The following is a 13055-nucleotide window of genomic DNA, read 5'->3' as shown; positions in this document are numbered from 1 at the left end:
CAGGCTGAAGGGTATAGCTGATGGAGGAGGGGCTTACAGCTTTCACTTAGTGTCACGCCTCCTAGGGAGCAGAGCTATACCCATGGTTTCCTGTGTCCCCCAAGGAAGAGCGAGAAAGAGACTTTACTGGTAAGTAATACAAAAGTCTCCTTTTTCAGGCCATTCGTTCCCTTCGCTCTCTAGGGGTCCCTGCGGCCCCCTCCTTGTCGGTCCTTCCGGAATGGGCTGCTACCCTATCCCAGGCCATAGGTAACCTTGCCAGCCTCTCCCAATCCCTAGCGCAGTCCTTGGACCGCTTGCCCGCTCAGATTGCGGCCGCCTCGGGCAGGGACCCCCCCGCCGGGGAAGTCCGTTCCCGCTCTGGTACGAGGTCCAGCAAGCGACCTCGCACAGCCTCGGCCGGGTCCCATTCTTCCTCAGCTACCCCGGATCTCTCCCCGGTTAGGTCTGAGTCGGGCGAAATTTCTTCTTCAGCCGCTTCCGCCGTTCCTGGGGACTCCTCCGCTTCTGATTCTGAATCAGAGCGGTGCTCGGCGATGTCTGCGGCCATTCAGGACCTCATCAAAGCCGTCCGTGACGCGCTCCATGTGCAGGACGTTCCCTCCTCCTCCTCCCTGGAGTCGGTGTCCTTCCGCCGGGCTAGATGTTCCACTCTGGTCTTCCCGAATCACGAGGATCTGGACGCGCTTCTGGCTAAGGAGTGGCGTCATCCTGATCGGCGCCTTCATCTTACCAAGGCCTCTGACGTCCCCTATCCTTTTTCTGAGGAATCTGTCAACACCTGGACGGTCCCTCCTCTGGTGGACCCTCAGGTTGCTCGCCTGGCGAAGGCTACTACCCTTCCCCTGGCTGACGCGGCTTCCTTGTCGGATCCCGCTGACAAACGGGTCGACTCTTTGGCCAAGTCTGTTTTCATCGCAGCGGGTGCCGCCATCCGCCCTGCGTTTGCCGCCTCCTGGGTGGCTAAGGCTTGCGCTATCTGGGCAAAACGGCTTGTTCGCGCCTTACCCCCAGACTCTGATCAAGGGGAACTGGCAATGCTTGCCTCTCAAATTTACCAGGCGTCCAAATTTCTTTGCGATGCCTCTATGGAATCGGCCCGCCGATCCGGCCGTGCGGCCGCTAACTCTGTGGCCATTCGCCGCACCATCTGGCTTCGTTCTTGGGCGGCAGATTCCGCCTCCAAGAAGGCTCTGATTTCCCTTCCCTTTCTCGGTGGGAAGCTCTTTGGGAAGCGTTTGGAGGAGCTCATTTCGGAGGCCACTGGCGGTAAGAGCTCTCTTCTTCCCCAGAATCAGCCTCGCCGCCGTCGCTTTCCTGGGTCGTCCTCTTGGGCGCAGTCCTTTCGGGCCCCCCCTGCCCGATCTGACAAGAAGTCCTCCAGGCCTTCCTTTAAGGCCAAGCCCTCCTGGCATGCCAAGCCCAAACCTGCTCGCCCCCAGTCCACTAAACCTCCTTCCGCATGACTCTGTCAAGGTGGGAGGGCGTCTGCTCGCCTTTCAGGACGTCTGGCAAGCAAGTGTAGAAGACGCTTGGGTTCTGGAGGTAGTCTCCTCCGGATACAGGATCGAATTTTCCGATCTTCCGCCGGGACGGTTCTTCCTGACGTCGCCCCCCAGGTCCCCCTCCAGGGCAGAAGATTTTTTTCAGGCCATTCGTTCCCTTCGCTCTCTAGGGGTCATCGTTCCGGTTCCAGAATCAGAACGCTTTCGGGGGTTCTATTCGAATCTATTCACGGTTCCCAAAAAGGACAGTTCACTCCGTCCTATCCTGGACCTGAAGGCGCTAAATCACTTTGTCCGGGTCCGTCACTTTCGTATGGAATCCCTCCGGTCGGTGATCGCCTCCTTGGAGTCGGACGAGTTCCTGTCGTCCATCGACATTCAGGACGCCTATCTCCACGTCCCCATTGCCCTCTCCCACCAAAGGTTCCTTCGCTTCGCGGTAGGTTCTCTTCATTTCCAATTCGTAGCCCTGCCCTTCGGCCTGGCCTCTGCTCCGAGGGTCTTCACCAAGGTGTTGGCGCCTCTCATGGCCCTTCTACGTGCCAGGGGGGTCGCTTTGGTACCTTACCTGGACGACCTTCTGATTCGGGCCCCGTCGTTGGAGGACAACCTGTCCAGCCTGCACATCACCCTCTCAGCTCTTGCTCAGTTCGGGTGGCTCGTCAACCACTCCAAGTCCTCCCTCGTCCCATGCCAGAAGATGCCCTTCCTGGGCATGATTTTCGACACTCTCCTCGGGCTGGTGTTTCTCCCCCCAGAGAAGATTGCCTCCCTTCAGGCGGGGGTGACGCTTCTCCGCGGCCCGTCCACCTTGACTATCAGGACGTGTATGCGCGTCCTGGGGAGGATGGTGGCTTCCTTCGAAGCCATTCCCAATTCCACTCCCGGGACCTTCAGTTGTTTCTCCTATCCAGGTGGGACAAGTCCCAAGCAGGTCTCGATCGCCTGGTTCGTCTCCCTCTCCAGCTTCGCCAGGACCTCTCCTGGTGGCTGCTTCCTCGGACGGTGTCCCTGGGCCGTTCCTTTCTTCCCCCCAGTTGGCGGGTGATCACGACGGACGCCAGCCTCTCGGGTTGGGGAGCGGTCCTCGACTCTCTCACAGTCCAGGGTCTTTGGTCTGCTCAGGAGTCCTCCCTGCAGATAAATGTGCTCGAGCTCAGGGCAATTTTCCTGGCACTGTCTCACTGGACCCCACGTCTTCGCGGTTTCCCGGTCCGGGTTCAAACAGACAATTCCACCGCCGTGGCTTATCTGAACCACCAAGGGGGCACCAGGAGCGTGATGGCCTTGCAGGAAGCCTCCCATATCCTGCGCTGGGCGGAGACCCACGTTCCCGTCCTCTCCGCGGTACACATTCCCGGGGTCGACAATTGGGCGGCAGACTTCCTCAGTCGTCAGCTAGTCGACCCGGGCGAATGGTCTCTACACCCAGAGGTGTTCCTCCCACTATGTCACCGATGGGGAACTCCGGACGTGGATCTTTTCGCGTCACGTCTCAACCACAGGATCCCGTGCTATGTCGCGCGGTCCAGAGACCCTCAGGCTTTCGCGGTAGACGCCCTAGTTCTGCCTTGGTCTCAGTTCAACCTTCTGTACCTGTTCCCCCCCCATTCCCCTCCTGCCCCGAGTGCTCAAGCGTCTCAAGGCAGCCCGGGTTTCGGCACTCCTGGTGGCTCCGGATTGGCCCCGCAGGGCGTGGTACGCAGACCTAGTGTTTCTGCTCGCCGACGTCCCGTGGCGACTTCCTCTGCGCCACGATCTTCTGTCACAGGGTCCTCTGTACCACCCGAATTTACCTCAGCTTCGTTTGACGGCGTGGCCGTTGAGACCGCGGTCTTGAAGTCCCGTGGCCTCTCGGATTCTGTCATTCAGACGATTCTTCACGCTCGCAAACCCCAGTCAGCCCGTATTTACTACCGGACCTGGAGAGCGTATTTTGCCTGGTGCGAGTCTGGGCGTTTCCGCCCTCTCCATTTCTCCGTCCCTAACGTTCTGGCCTTCCTTCAGGCCGGTTTTGAGAAGGGTCTTCGCCTGGCTTCTCTCAGAGGACAGATTTCGGCCCTCTGTCCTTTTCCAACGTCCCGTGCCCTCGCGGGCTCAGGTTAGGACTTTTCTACAGGGTGTCGCTCGCCGAGCCCCTCCCTTTCGTTTTCCAGTGGAGCCGTGGGACCTGAATCTCGTCCTTGACGCCCTTCAGTCTTCTCCCTTCGAGCCTTTGGCAGAGATATCTCTGTCGTTTGTCTCGTTCAAGGTGGCCTTCTTAGTGGCAGTCACCTCCATCCGCCGGGTTTCCGAACTGGCGGCGCTTTCTTGCCGTTCGCCTTTCCTGGTTTTCCATCAGGACAAGGTGGTGTTGCGTCCCGTTCCCTCTTTCCTTCCAAAGGTGGTTTCCTCGTTTCGTATCAATGAAGAGATCGTCCTTCCCTCTTTCTGCCCTAATCCTTCTCACCCTAGGGAGAAATCCCTCCATTGCCTTGATGTTGTTCGGGCCCTTCGCCTGTACCTTCGCCTCACGGAACCCTTCCGTCTTTCAGATTCCCTTTTCGTGGTTCCGGCGGGTCCTCGTAGGGGTTTGCCTGCCTCCAAGGCCACCATCTCTCGCTGGGTTCGGTCGGCTGTCAAGGAGGCCTATATCGCAAAGGGCCGTGCTCCCCCTTCCAGGTTGACCGCTCATTCGACTAGGGCAGTTGGGGCTTCCTGGGCAGTGCGTCATCAGGCATCTGCTTCCCAGGTCTGCCGGGCCGCCACCTGGGCGTCAGTTCACACTTTCTCTAAGTTTTACCACATTCATTCTCTGGCTTCCGCTGACGCTAGCCTGGGGCGGAAGGTTCTGCAAGCAGCTGTGCTTTAGATTGGCGACATGGCGTTCTTCCCTCCCTCAGGGACTGCTTTGGGACGTCCCATGGTGCTGTGTCCCCCAATGGCATGCACGAGAAAAATGGATTTTTTGTACTCACCGTAAAATCCTTTTCTCGTAGTAGGCATTGGGGGACACAGATCCCGCCCATTTTCTTATTGAGTTTCTTCTTGTTGTGGTCCCGGCGATTTGTTGTCGTTGGGTTCCCCAGTTGAAGACTTGTTGGCGTTCAGTTTCTGTTCAGGTGTGTGGCGTTCCTACTGCTTTTGTACCAACTGGTGTATCTCGGCTCTTGCAGAGGGGTATAGCCCACCTGGGCGGAGCCAACACTTTTTTGTTTCTAGTGTCAGCCTCCTAGTGGCAGCTGGGCATATACCCATGGTGCTGTGTCCCCCAATGCCTACTACGAGAAAAGGATTTTACGGTGAGTACAAAAAATCCATTTTTCCCGCTAATTGTATTGTGTAAAGGTGCACACACTCATTCATCTGCTGAAAGCGTCTCCGATGTGCTCACATAAACCGTTATTTCTGGACAGCAGAGATCTACTGCTCAGAAATAATGATTCTCTGTGGGGATCAGCGATCGCAGCAGCAATCCCTCATCCCTATACAGCGGAGGCGATTGCTTCAGGTAAATACAGCTATCGCCTCCAATGATGAGCAGCCAATTTTCGGAAATGAATGGATCGCTTCTGATGATCTGTGTCGGCCCATGTAAAGCGGCCTTACGCGCGTGCTTTATTTTATAACTTTGCATTTAGCTAAAACTGTTTTACGTGTTTACATCTCAACACAGGTACTGAAGGAATACCTTGATAATGTCCAGTTGGGGCAGATTCTGGACCGTGAAGGTGGCTGGGATATTGTCCAGGATTGGATGGATGTTCTCAGTGGAGGAGAGAAGCAAAGGATGGCGGTATGTAATGCATAAAGTGTCGCTGTGTAGTTGTCTTTTATGTGTGTTTTATTTGTTTGGCCAGCTTAAAAGTAGTCCTAGGCAAACATTGGGGTTTGTGTGATCTGCGACTGGCACATCTCACATGTGCCACTTAAAGGGGTTATCCGTAATTTTTTTTTTTTTATGGTCCCACCCACCTTTTTGTGTGATTCAGCGATAATGTTTTAAGCATTCCCTCTATGCCAGCGCTGTGCTCCCAGGTGTAATTAGGTTGCAGGCTCTTCCTGGATCACGTGCCATACATTCGGCACATAATCTTAGCCTGGCAACAACCTGCCTTGTAGGCGGGTTACGCCTGCGCAGCCTCGGGGACTGACTGCTCACAGCGCCTGAGACTGCCTGACTGCGCAGGCGTAACCCACGTACATTGTGGATTGTAACCTGGCTGAACATACGCTATGTGATCGAGGAAGTGCCTGCAACCTAATTTATAGTGGGGAGCGCTGCACTGCCTCGGTAGGAATGTTTTCAACATCATCATAGAATCACCGGAAGCTGGAAGACCCCTTTAACTTTAAAGGAAAGTATAGTGTTGGGCAGACAAACTTGTGTCATCTAATGTGCCTTGCAGTCAGCACAGATATAAGATTGGCACCATAATGGTGGCCATATGTATAAGGTATTGGCCGGCTATGAAATATATTCTATCTGATCCTCTGACTAGTATATGCAGCTGTAACCTAGCTCCTCTCAAACACGTATAGAATATGGTAGTATGAATCTGATGTTTTATCTGGACCTTCAAATTATCATTTCAGATGGCACGGTTATTTTACCATAAGCCTCAGTTTGCAATCTTGGATGAGTGTACAAGCGCGGTCAGTGTAGATGTGGAAGATTATATTTACAGCCACTGTAAGAAGGTAAGTGACCTAGAAGTATATTCTGGTGAGAAACATCCCTAATAATCCAAGTCATGTCTCAGGGCCTGTTTAAAATATCCAACATTGACCTACAGGATTGCTCCTTTACATCTGGTGGCATTTAAGCGGTATTCCCATCTTAGACAATGGGGGCATATCGCTAGGATATGCCCCCATCGTCTAAAAGGAGCGGGTCCCACCGCTGGGACCGGCACCTATAACGAGAACGGAGCGGGGAGCGCTGTGGCTGGGGGACCCCAGATTTCCCGGGGTCTGTCCACCACCAAGCGCTAATCCCTGCCACTTGCATATAAGTGAATGGAGCGTGCCGCACATGAGCTGCCCATGCTCCCATTCATTTCTATGGGGCAAACTGCAATAGCCGAGCGTTTTCGGCGGCGCCATAGAAATGAATGGAGGGCGGCTGCGCATGCGCGGTGCGCTCTCCTTCACTTTCGGGGCTCTGTTCTCGATATAGGTGCGGGTCCCAGCTGTGGGACCTGCACCTATCAGACAATGGGGGTATAACCTAGCGATATGCCCCCATTGTCTGAGATGAGAAAACCCCTTTAAAGGCTCAGTTTGTTAAGAGCTGATTTGCGTGCCATCTTCCCATACTCCTCACCCCAGCTAGGGGCTCTCCATAATAATATCCCCCGAATCCTAACCACGGGGAATAAACACAGAGGATGAACATGCACGTCGTGGATTTTTACTGTGGTTTTGCTTAACTGCTGCTACATTATGTTCCTCCCCTTGCTGTGAACTTGGGACACAAGCCACTGTTCTTGTGATTGTCCCAGTGCCCAAACCCCACATTTATTTAGATTGGAGAATTGATCCATTTCAAAATAGCCATGTAAATTTTTTTGTATAAAGTTGTTCCCTCTTAGGGCCCTTTTTAAGTAGGTTGATGGAAATGACAATGATTGAGAAGAGGGACGTTCATTCCCAGTCATTGCCGGCTCGTAAATGCATTCACATGCGGCAGTGATCGCTGCTATATGGAGATGGGCATTCATTACTAGAAACATTCATCCCGTACGGTTTCATCGTTTGTCAGCAGCGCATCCCTGTGCGATGTGCTACCAGCAAACGGGAAGTTCTGGTGCTGCATGAAAGATGTGACCTTTGGAAGATATTCTGCACGTAGATTTCCCACATGTGACAGATATATTTAAAGGGGTTGTGTCATGTCAGACAATGGGAGCATATTGCTAGGATATGCCCCATTGTCTGATAGGTGTGGATCCCACCCTTTGGGACCCGCACCTCTCTCCTAAATGGAGCTGGCTTGGCCATTTCCATTGGCCCCATAGAAATGAATGGGAGCAGTGGTCACGCAAACAGGGTGTGCTCCCATTCATTTCTGTGGGGATTCCGGCTATTTTCGGCAGGCCAGTAGGAAGGCTTGGTGGTGGCCGGATCTGGTCACCTGTTAGGCTTTGTTTTAGAGAGAGGTGCGGGTCCCAGAGGTAGATTGTGAGCTTTCTGCGATTACATTTGTCAGGTTTACTTATGCTTTTCCTGCTGCTTGCTTTATTTTTTTATCCAGTCCCATCTTGCATTATACCAGGTTTAGAATTGCAAGTGACCCTAAGAGAGCATATTATACATTTGAAATGTTACAGGGGTTGCACAGCCTTTATTGAGTGGAGCCCCATCCTCAGGATAGGTCATCACTAGCTGATCTGTAGGGGTCCCTGCACCATCTGACCTATTCGGGTGCACCTCTGTTGCTTGAAGTCTGCACCAAAAGTACCCAGATCCGTCAACATTGTAGTGGACCGCTCTTATCACTGCACCGCTGTTCCATTATGCCTCATTCACACGTCAGTGTTCGGTCAGTGATTTTGAACCAAAACCAGGTGGTGGCTCTAATCACAGAACAGGAGCCGATCTTTCCCTTCTACCTTATCTCTGCGGAGGCTCCACTCCTGGTTTTGGCTCGCAATCACTGACCAAAACACTGGCGTGTGAATGAGGCTTTAAGCTGAGATTAGGCCATCACTTAGAAAAGGCTGGACAACCCCTTCAAATGGAACTCTTGTAATTGAAAGAATCAGAGGAACGAAAATGTGTGCATGGTCAATTCTGAGAGGGCGACGCCATAGTAGTGGTCATATCACTTACTATGGTCGCTTAAGCCCAAATGGCATTGCATCTCATTGGCAGCTTGACGGAGCCTGGCGGGGTCACTTTGTGTGACATCATGAACCACTAGTGGTTGGTAATTTATAATTTAAAAAAAATTCTTCTTTTTTTTTTTTTTTTTTTTTTTTTTTTTTTTAGCAACACCCTTTCTGAAAGCAATTTTCTATTGAGTGATGTTTTTGGGAGAAAACATATTTTTTTTAGGCTAGATTCATATGTGGCACTCAGATTCCAGCAAAAAAAATAAAAAAATTTAAAATATTATTTTGGTATTTTGCCCAGGCAGAAAGCGATGGACCCAATTACATTTAATGCAGTCTGTTGGGCACCGGCATATGCTGAGACCGGCAATTCTGGTATTCTCTTCTGGCATACGAATTGCAACGCATATGTCAACTTTGCCTTACCATTACATTTACTATAGAAGTAAAGCATCATTTTGTCTGATTGTTTAGTTTGTAGTAAATATGACTTCTTTCTGCCTAGGTTGGAATAACCCTTTTCACTGTGTCACACAGAAAGTCCCTGTGGAAACACCATAAGGTATGTACAAGTCAGGGACGCATCCCTTTCATTTGTAAATGTTATGACAACATAAATTGCTTTTACAGAATCTACAATCTAAGGCCTAGTTCGCACTTCAGTGACTTACATCAGTGATTGTTAATCATGTGCGCGTCAAGAGCGCCAAACAGTAGCAAATCAAGCCACTTTAAGACACCTAGGCAGCTCTCGTGTTTTCTGTAACATATTTAGTTCCATGGTGCATGAAATAATTATATATTTTTTTATTTTTATATAAATGAATGGTGCTACGCTGTTTCAGTACCTTTCATGTACAGCAATTAGAGCTACTGAAATGGCAGAGGGCCGGAGCCTGGGAGGTGGTCAGAACGGTGTTTCATCTCGCCTTAGTAACAGCGAGATAAGACAACCCCTGTAAGGGAGACATTGATGACTATATGGTATAGCAGGGATCAGCAACCTCCGGCACTCCAGCTGTTCAGAAACTACAACCCCCTGAATGCTTCATTCACTTCTGTGGGAGTAAGAAGAGCAGTCGAGCGTGTTTACACGCTGGGAGTTGTAGCTTCACAGCAGCTGGAGAGCCTAAAGTTGCTGATCCATGTGTTATAGTCTCCCTTCTAATGTGAGAAGAAACTAAGTGACGATTCCCTCGTCTCATTCGTGTTTCTGTACTATACTATTACTATAATATTGATGGTCAGCTGATGACTCATGTGGACCTCATCAGGTCAGGAGATCAGAGATAAGGCATCACATGAGATGTTAGCTGACAGGTCTGAGAAGTGATACTCTGCAAACAGCCTGATTTTTAACCCCTGTATATCAAAAATGGATACAAATTTTAATAAAGATCAATTGAAAAAAATGTTTTTTAGCCCAAAATGAGTAAAATGTAATTTAATAAAAAAAAGTGCCTTGAAGGTGTCCATAGCCTTTTAAAATAGGCCATTACATACTAGAGCAATAAAGATGTTGCTTAGTAACAAGCAGCACAACTTATTTTGGCCATGTACTTCATGATTAGCTATTCATTTGAATCGTCAGCATGTAATATAGTTTTCCTCACCCTGCACTGTACACTCTGCAAAATCGACTGGGGCATGAGAATGCAGACACACAGTGATCACGTCATTGGTGGTCTCAGTCTGGAAAGGGGTGGTTTTCATGAGACGATTCTTTCATGATACTAACCATCTTAAAGGAGGTTCTCGACATTTAAGTACTGATGATTTGTCCTTTAGATAGGCCATCAACATCAAATCGGCTGGGATCTGACTCCTGGCACCACCAGTGATCAGCTGTTTGCCGCTAGGACTACGCAGCACTTTACAGTGGCCAAGCGTGGTTCTGCCTGGTTCTGCACAACTCGTAGATCATTAATAGTTAGTTAACTCTTGAGATTCTCTTCAAAGAAGCTAGTGCTATTCTGAGATGGTTAGTAGCATGATAACATAAGGTATTTGTATTTTATTTTATTTTTCTTCATGGTTCTCCCTCTTCTTTTTCCAGTACTACCTCCACATGGATGGACGAGGCAACTACGACTTCAAGCCAATTACAGATGAAACAATTGAGTTTGGGTCTTAGAGCTCACTATTCAGAGCCAACTCATGGCAAAACAAAGCTATGACCTAGTTGTTTTTTTTCCTTTCAGATTTTTGCCTAATTTTAAATAATTGAAGTCTAATATGTTAATCTAATCATTAACACTACTGCACTAAAGTACAATGAATTCCTCTATGAGGTTTAAATCGGCAGATCTGATTACGCTCTACATAAATCAATTGCTCAGACTTCCTTGGCTAGTGACAGTTGTGTCCAGTTTCCAAGAAGGAGCAAAAGAACCATCTCTTGGGCTGGGTTCACACCTGAGCATTTTACAGCGTGCTCCTAACGCTCAGGTGTGAACCCAGCCTTAAGGAGGCCATACACATTAGATAGAAGATGGTTGAACAGCAGTTGAATAAACAATCATCTGGTAGACGTTTGTTTCGCAGTCACGTCCATGTTGGCCCTTACAGTTGTTCAAATTGTCCATACACATTCAATGAAAACGGGCGATGAACGAAAGATCTTTCATCTGACCATCAGACGAAAAACATTTAAACATGGGCGATTTCTCGATAATGGTCTCTTATTGGTTGGCTAAAATGATCATCCATGAATGTTCATTTTAGCTGAAATCTTCCGTTTTGATTAACTTTAGACTAATGTGTGTGGGCGCCAGTTTCACAGGAGTGTCTTCAGTCTGGGAAGCACCCGGCTTCTGATGGCTGCATTTCCTAAGCCGAACACTGCTCCTTTTGATTAAACTCACAGCATCATAATGATTTTATGATGCCGTGAGCTCCCGCCTGACTGCTGGTCTAGTGTAATGTACTCACATATTACTGTGCTCTAGCGTCAGGAAGGAATCTTTGATGCCGTGAGTTCAGAGTTCGGTCCTTGAATTTTAACCATCACATGTATTGTGTTTCCCGGACTGAACACACTGGTATGAAATTAGCCTTGGTCTTTTTCTTAAAGGTGTTATCCAGAATTTTTATTTAATTTCTAATGGTCCTCACGTTCATGTGATAAAGCACTTCGGTGGTAATAATGTTGAAAATAGCCCTACAGGGCCAACACTGTGCTCCCTGGTGTAATTACGTTGCGGGCACTTCCTGGATCACGTGCCGTAGTTTTGGCGCTTGAACTGAGCCCAGTTACAACCTGCGATGTACATGAGTTACACCTGTGCAGTCAGACCGCCTCAGGCGCTCTGAGCAGTGCCAGAGGTTGCCTGACTGCGCAAGCGCAACCTACGTACATCATAAATGTGCAGCACGTGATCCAGGAAGTGCCTGCAACATAATTCCACCAGTGAGCACAGCACTGGCCAAGTAGGAGTATTTTCAACATTATTCTTAAAGTGCTTAACACATGAAGGTGTGGACCATAAAGAAGTAAAAAAAAATAGTGGATATCCCCTTTAAGGACTATGAGAAAGTAGTGTTAGCCTGCGCCCCACTTCGTCTCTAAACATTGATTGCACTGTAGCCTGGGACTAGAGACTTTTTTTGTGATTGCAGTAAAACACATCCTCTTTGTATTGTTTTCGATTAATCTCAGGTTATATAGAGATAATGCAGAAGAAAATGGACAAGATGCAATTAATTATAGGATTTACTATGTAATTTTTTTTTGTTTATAATGATGCCAAAAGCATGACAGGGATTCCAACCAAGGAACGTCACTGAATGGCTATTTCGCTGCCAGGCTGTAATGTCTGCCACGCAGGCTGTGCAAATCCTGGAGAACTCGGCCAGTGTCCTCGAAAGGCAGAGATAGAAAACTTGTATTCCATTTAGTAGGTCTAGACTGATAGTTCCTGTCTTTAATTTTATACGTAACAGGTTTACACGTCCCATGTGCAGATTTCAGTGTATTTTCCAGATACTTTCTAGGTGATTAATTATAACCTTTTTAATTTAAGTTAGTAGCTAGGTGGATGAATTGTATGCTGTGTACCTGGAGATCACTGAGCGGGGTAATATACCCTTTTTGTAAATGTGACTTGGAAGCTGAGAGCATTAACTGGATTTGTTTTAAATGGGTTGTCCAGGTTCGGAGCTGACCCCTGACCTATCCCCTTCTTCCCCCACTCAGGCCCTCTGTCATGAGCTGTGTCGCGCGGGGCAAAGGCTTTTTTTTGTTTACAAGCTTAAACTGCTAGGAGGAGGCGTCCACCCAGCAGTGTTCCCAGTGACGTCACCGACACTAATGGGCAGGCTTTAGCCCTTCCTTAGCCGCTAAAGCCCGCCCATTAGTGCCGGTGACCTCACCAAGCTCACTGCTAGGCCAATGCCTCCGCCTAGCAGTTCCTATGAAGAGCCTGGTACGTGACCAGATCTCACGAAAATTCATAAAATGCTCCGATGCTCATGTCAGAAGGGCTGCCTGGGTGAAGAAGGGGATATGTCTGGGTTCAGCTCTGAACCCGCACAACCTCTTTAACATTGGAATAGGATTTACAAAGGCATGCACTGAGTAATGCAATAAATGGGATCTGTGTAAATCTTCTGTGCCTCCTGAAGCCTTTTTTTTTATTGCATCTACATTCAATGCTGGACAGTCTTCCATCGCTATGCAAAAACCGAGTAAGCATATCCCATAAAACACAATAAATGCTATAGCTGCAATACCAAA

At 49.1% G+C, this 13055-nt stretch overlaps 1 protein-coding gene across 1 annotated transcript in view; it reads left to right on the top strand.

Moving 5' to 3' along the window:
- ABCD3 (ATP binding cassette subfamily D member 3) overlaps nucleotides 1-10661 on the top strand; it is an 81270-nt gene extending 70609 nt beyond the window's left edge. Inside the window, exons 15-20 of the mRNA XM_040408735.1 lie at nucleotides 4222-4259; nucleotides 4901-4995; nucleotides 5161-5280; nucleotides 6081-6185; nucleotides 8826-8882; nucleotides 10377-10661. Coding sequence (XP_040264669.1) covers nucleotides 4222-4259; nucleotides 4901-4995; nucleotides 5161-5280; nucleotides 6081-6185; nucleotides 8826-8882; nucleotides 10377-10454 — 493 coding nt within the window. The 3' untranslated portion in view covers nucleotides 10455-10661. The remainder of the gene's footprint in view (nucleotides 1-4221; nucleotides 4260-4900; nucleotides 4996-5160; nucleotides 5281-6080; nucleotides 6186-8825; nucleotides 8883-10376) is intronic.
- The last annotated feature ends 2394 nt before the right edge of the window (nucleotides 10662-13055 follow it).

The sequence above is a fragment of the Bufo bufo genome, chromosome 9, assembly GCF_905171765.1.
Source record: "Bufo bufo chromosome 9, aBufBuf1.1, whole genome shotgun sequence".
NCBI lineage: Eukaryota > Metazoa > Chordata > Amphibia > Anura > Bufonidae > Bufo > Bufo bufo.
This window is presented reverse-complemented; position numbering and strand designations above follow the sequence as displayed.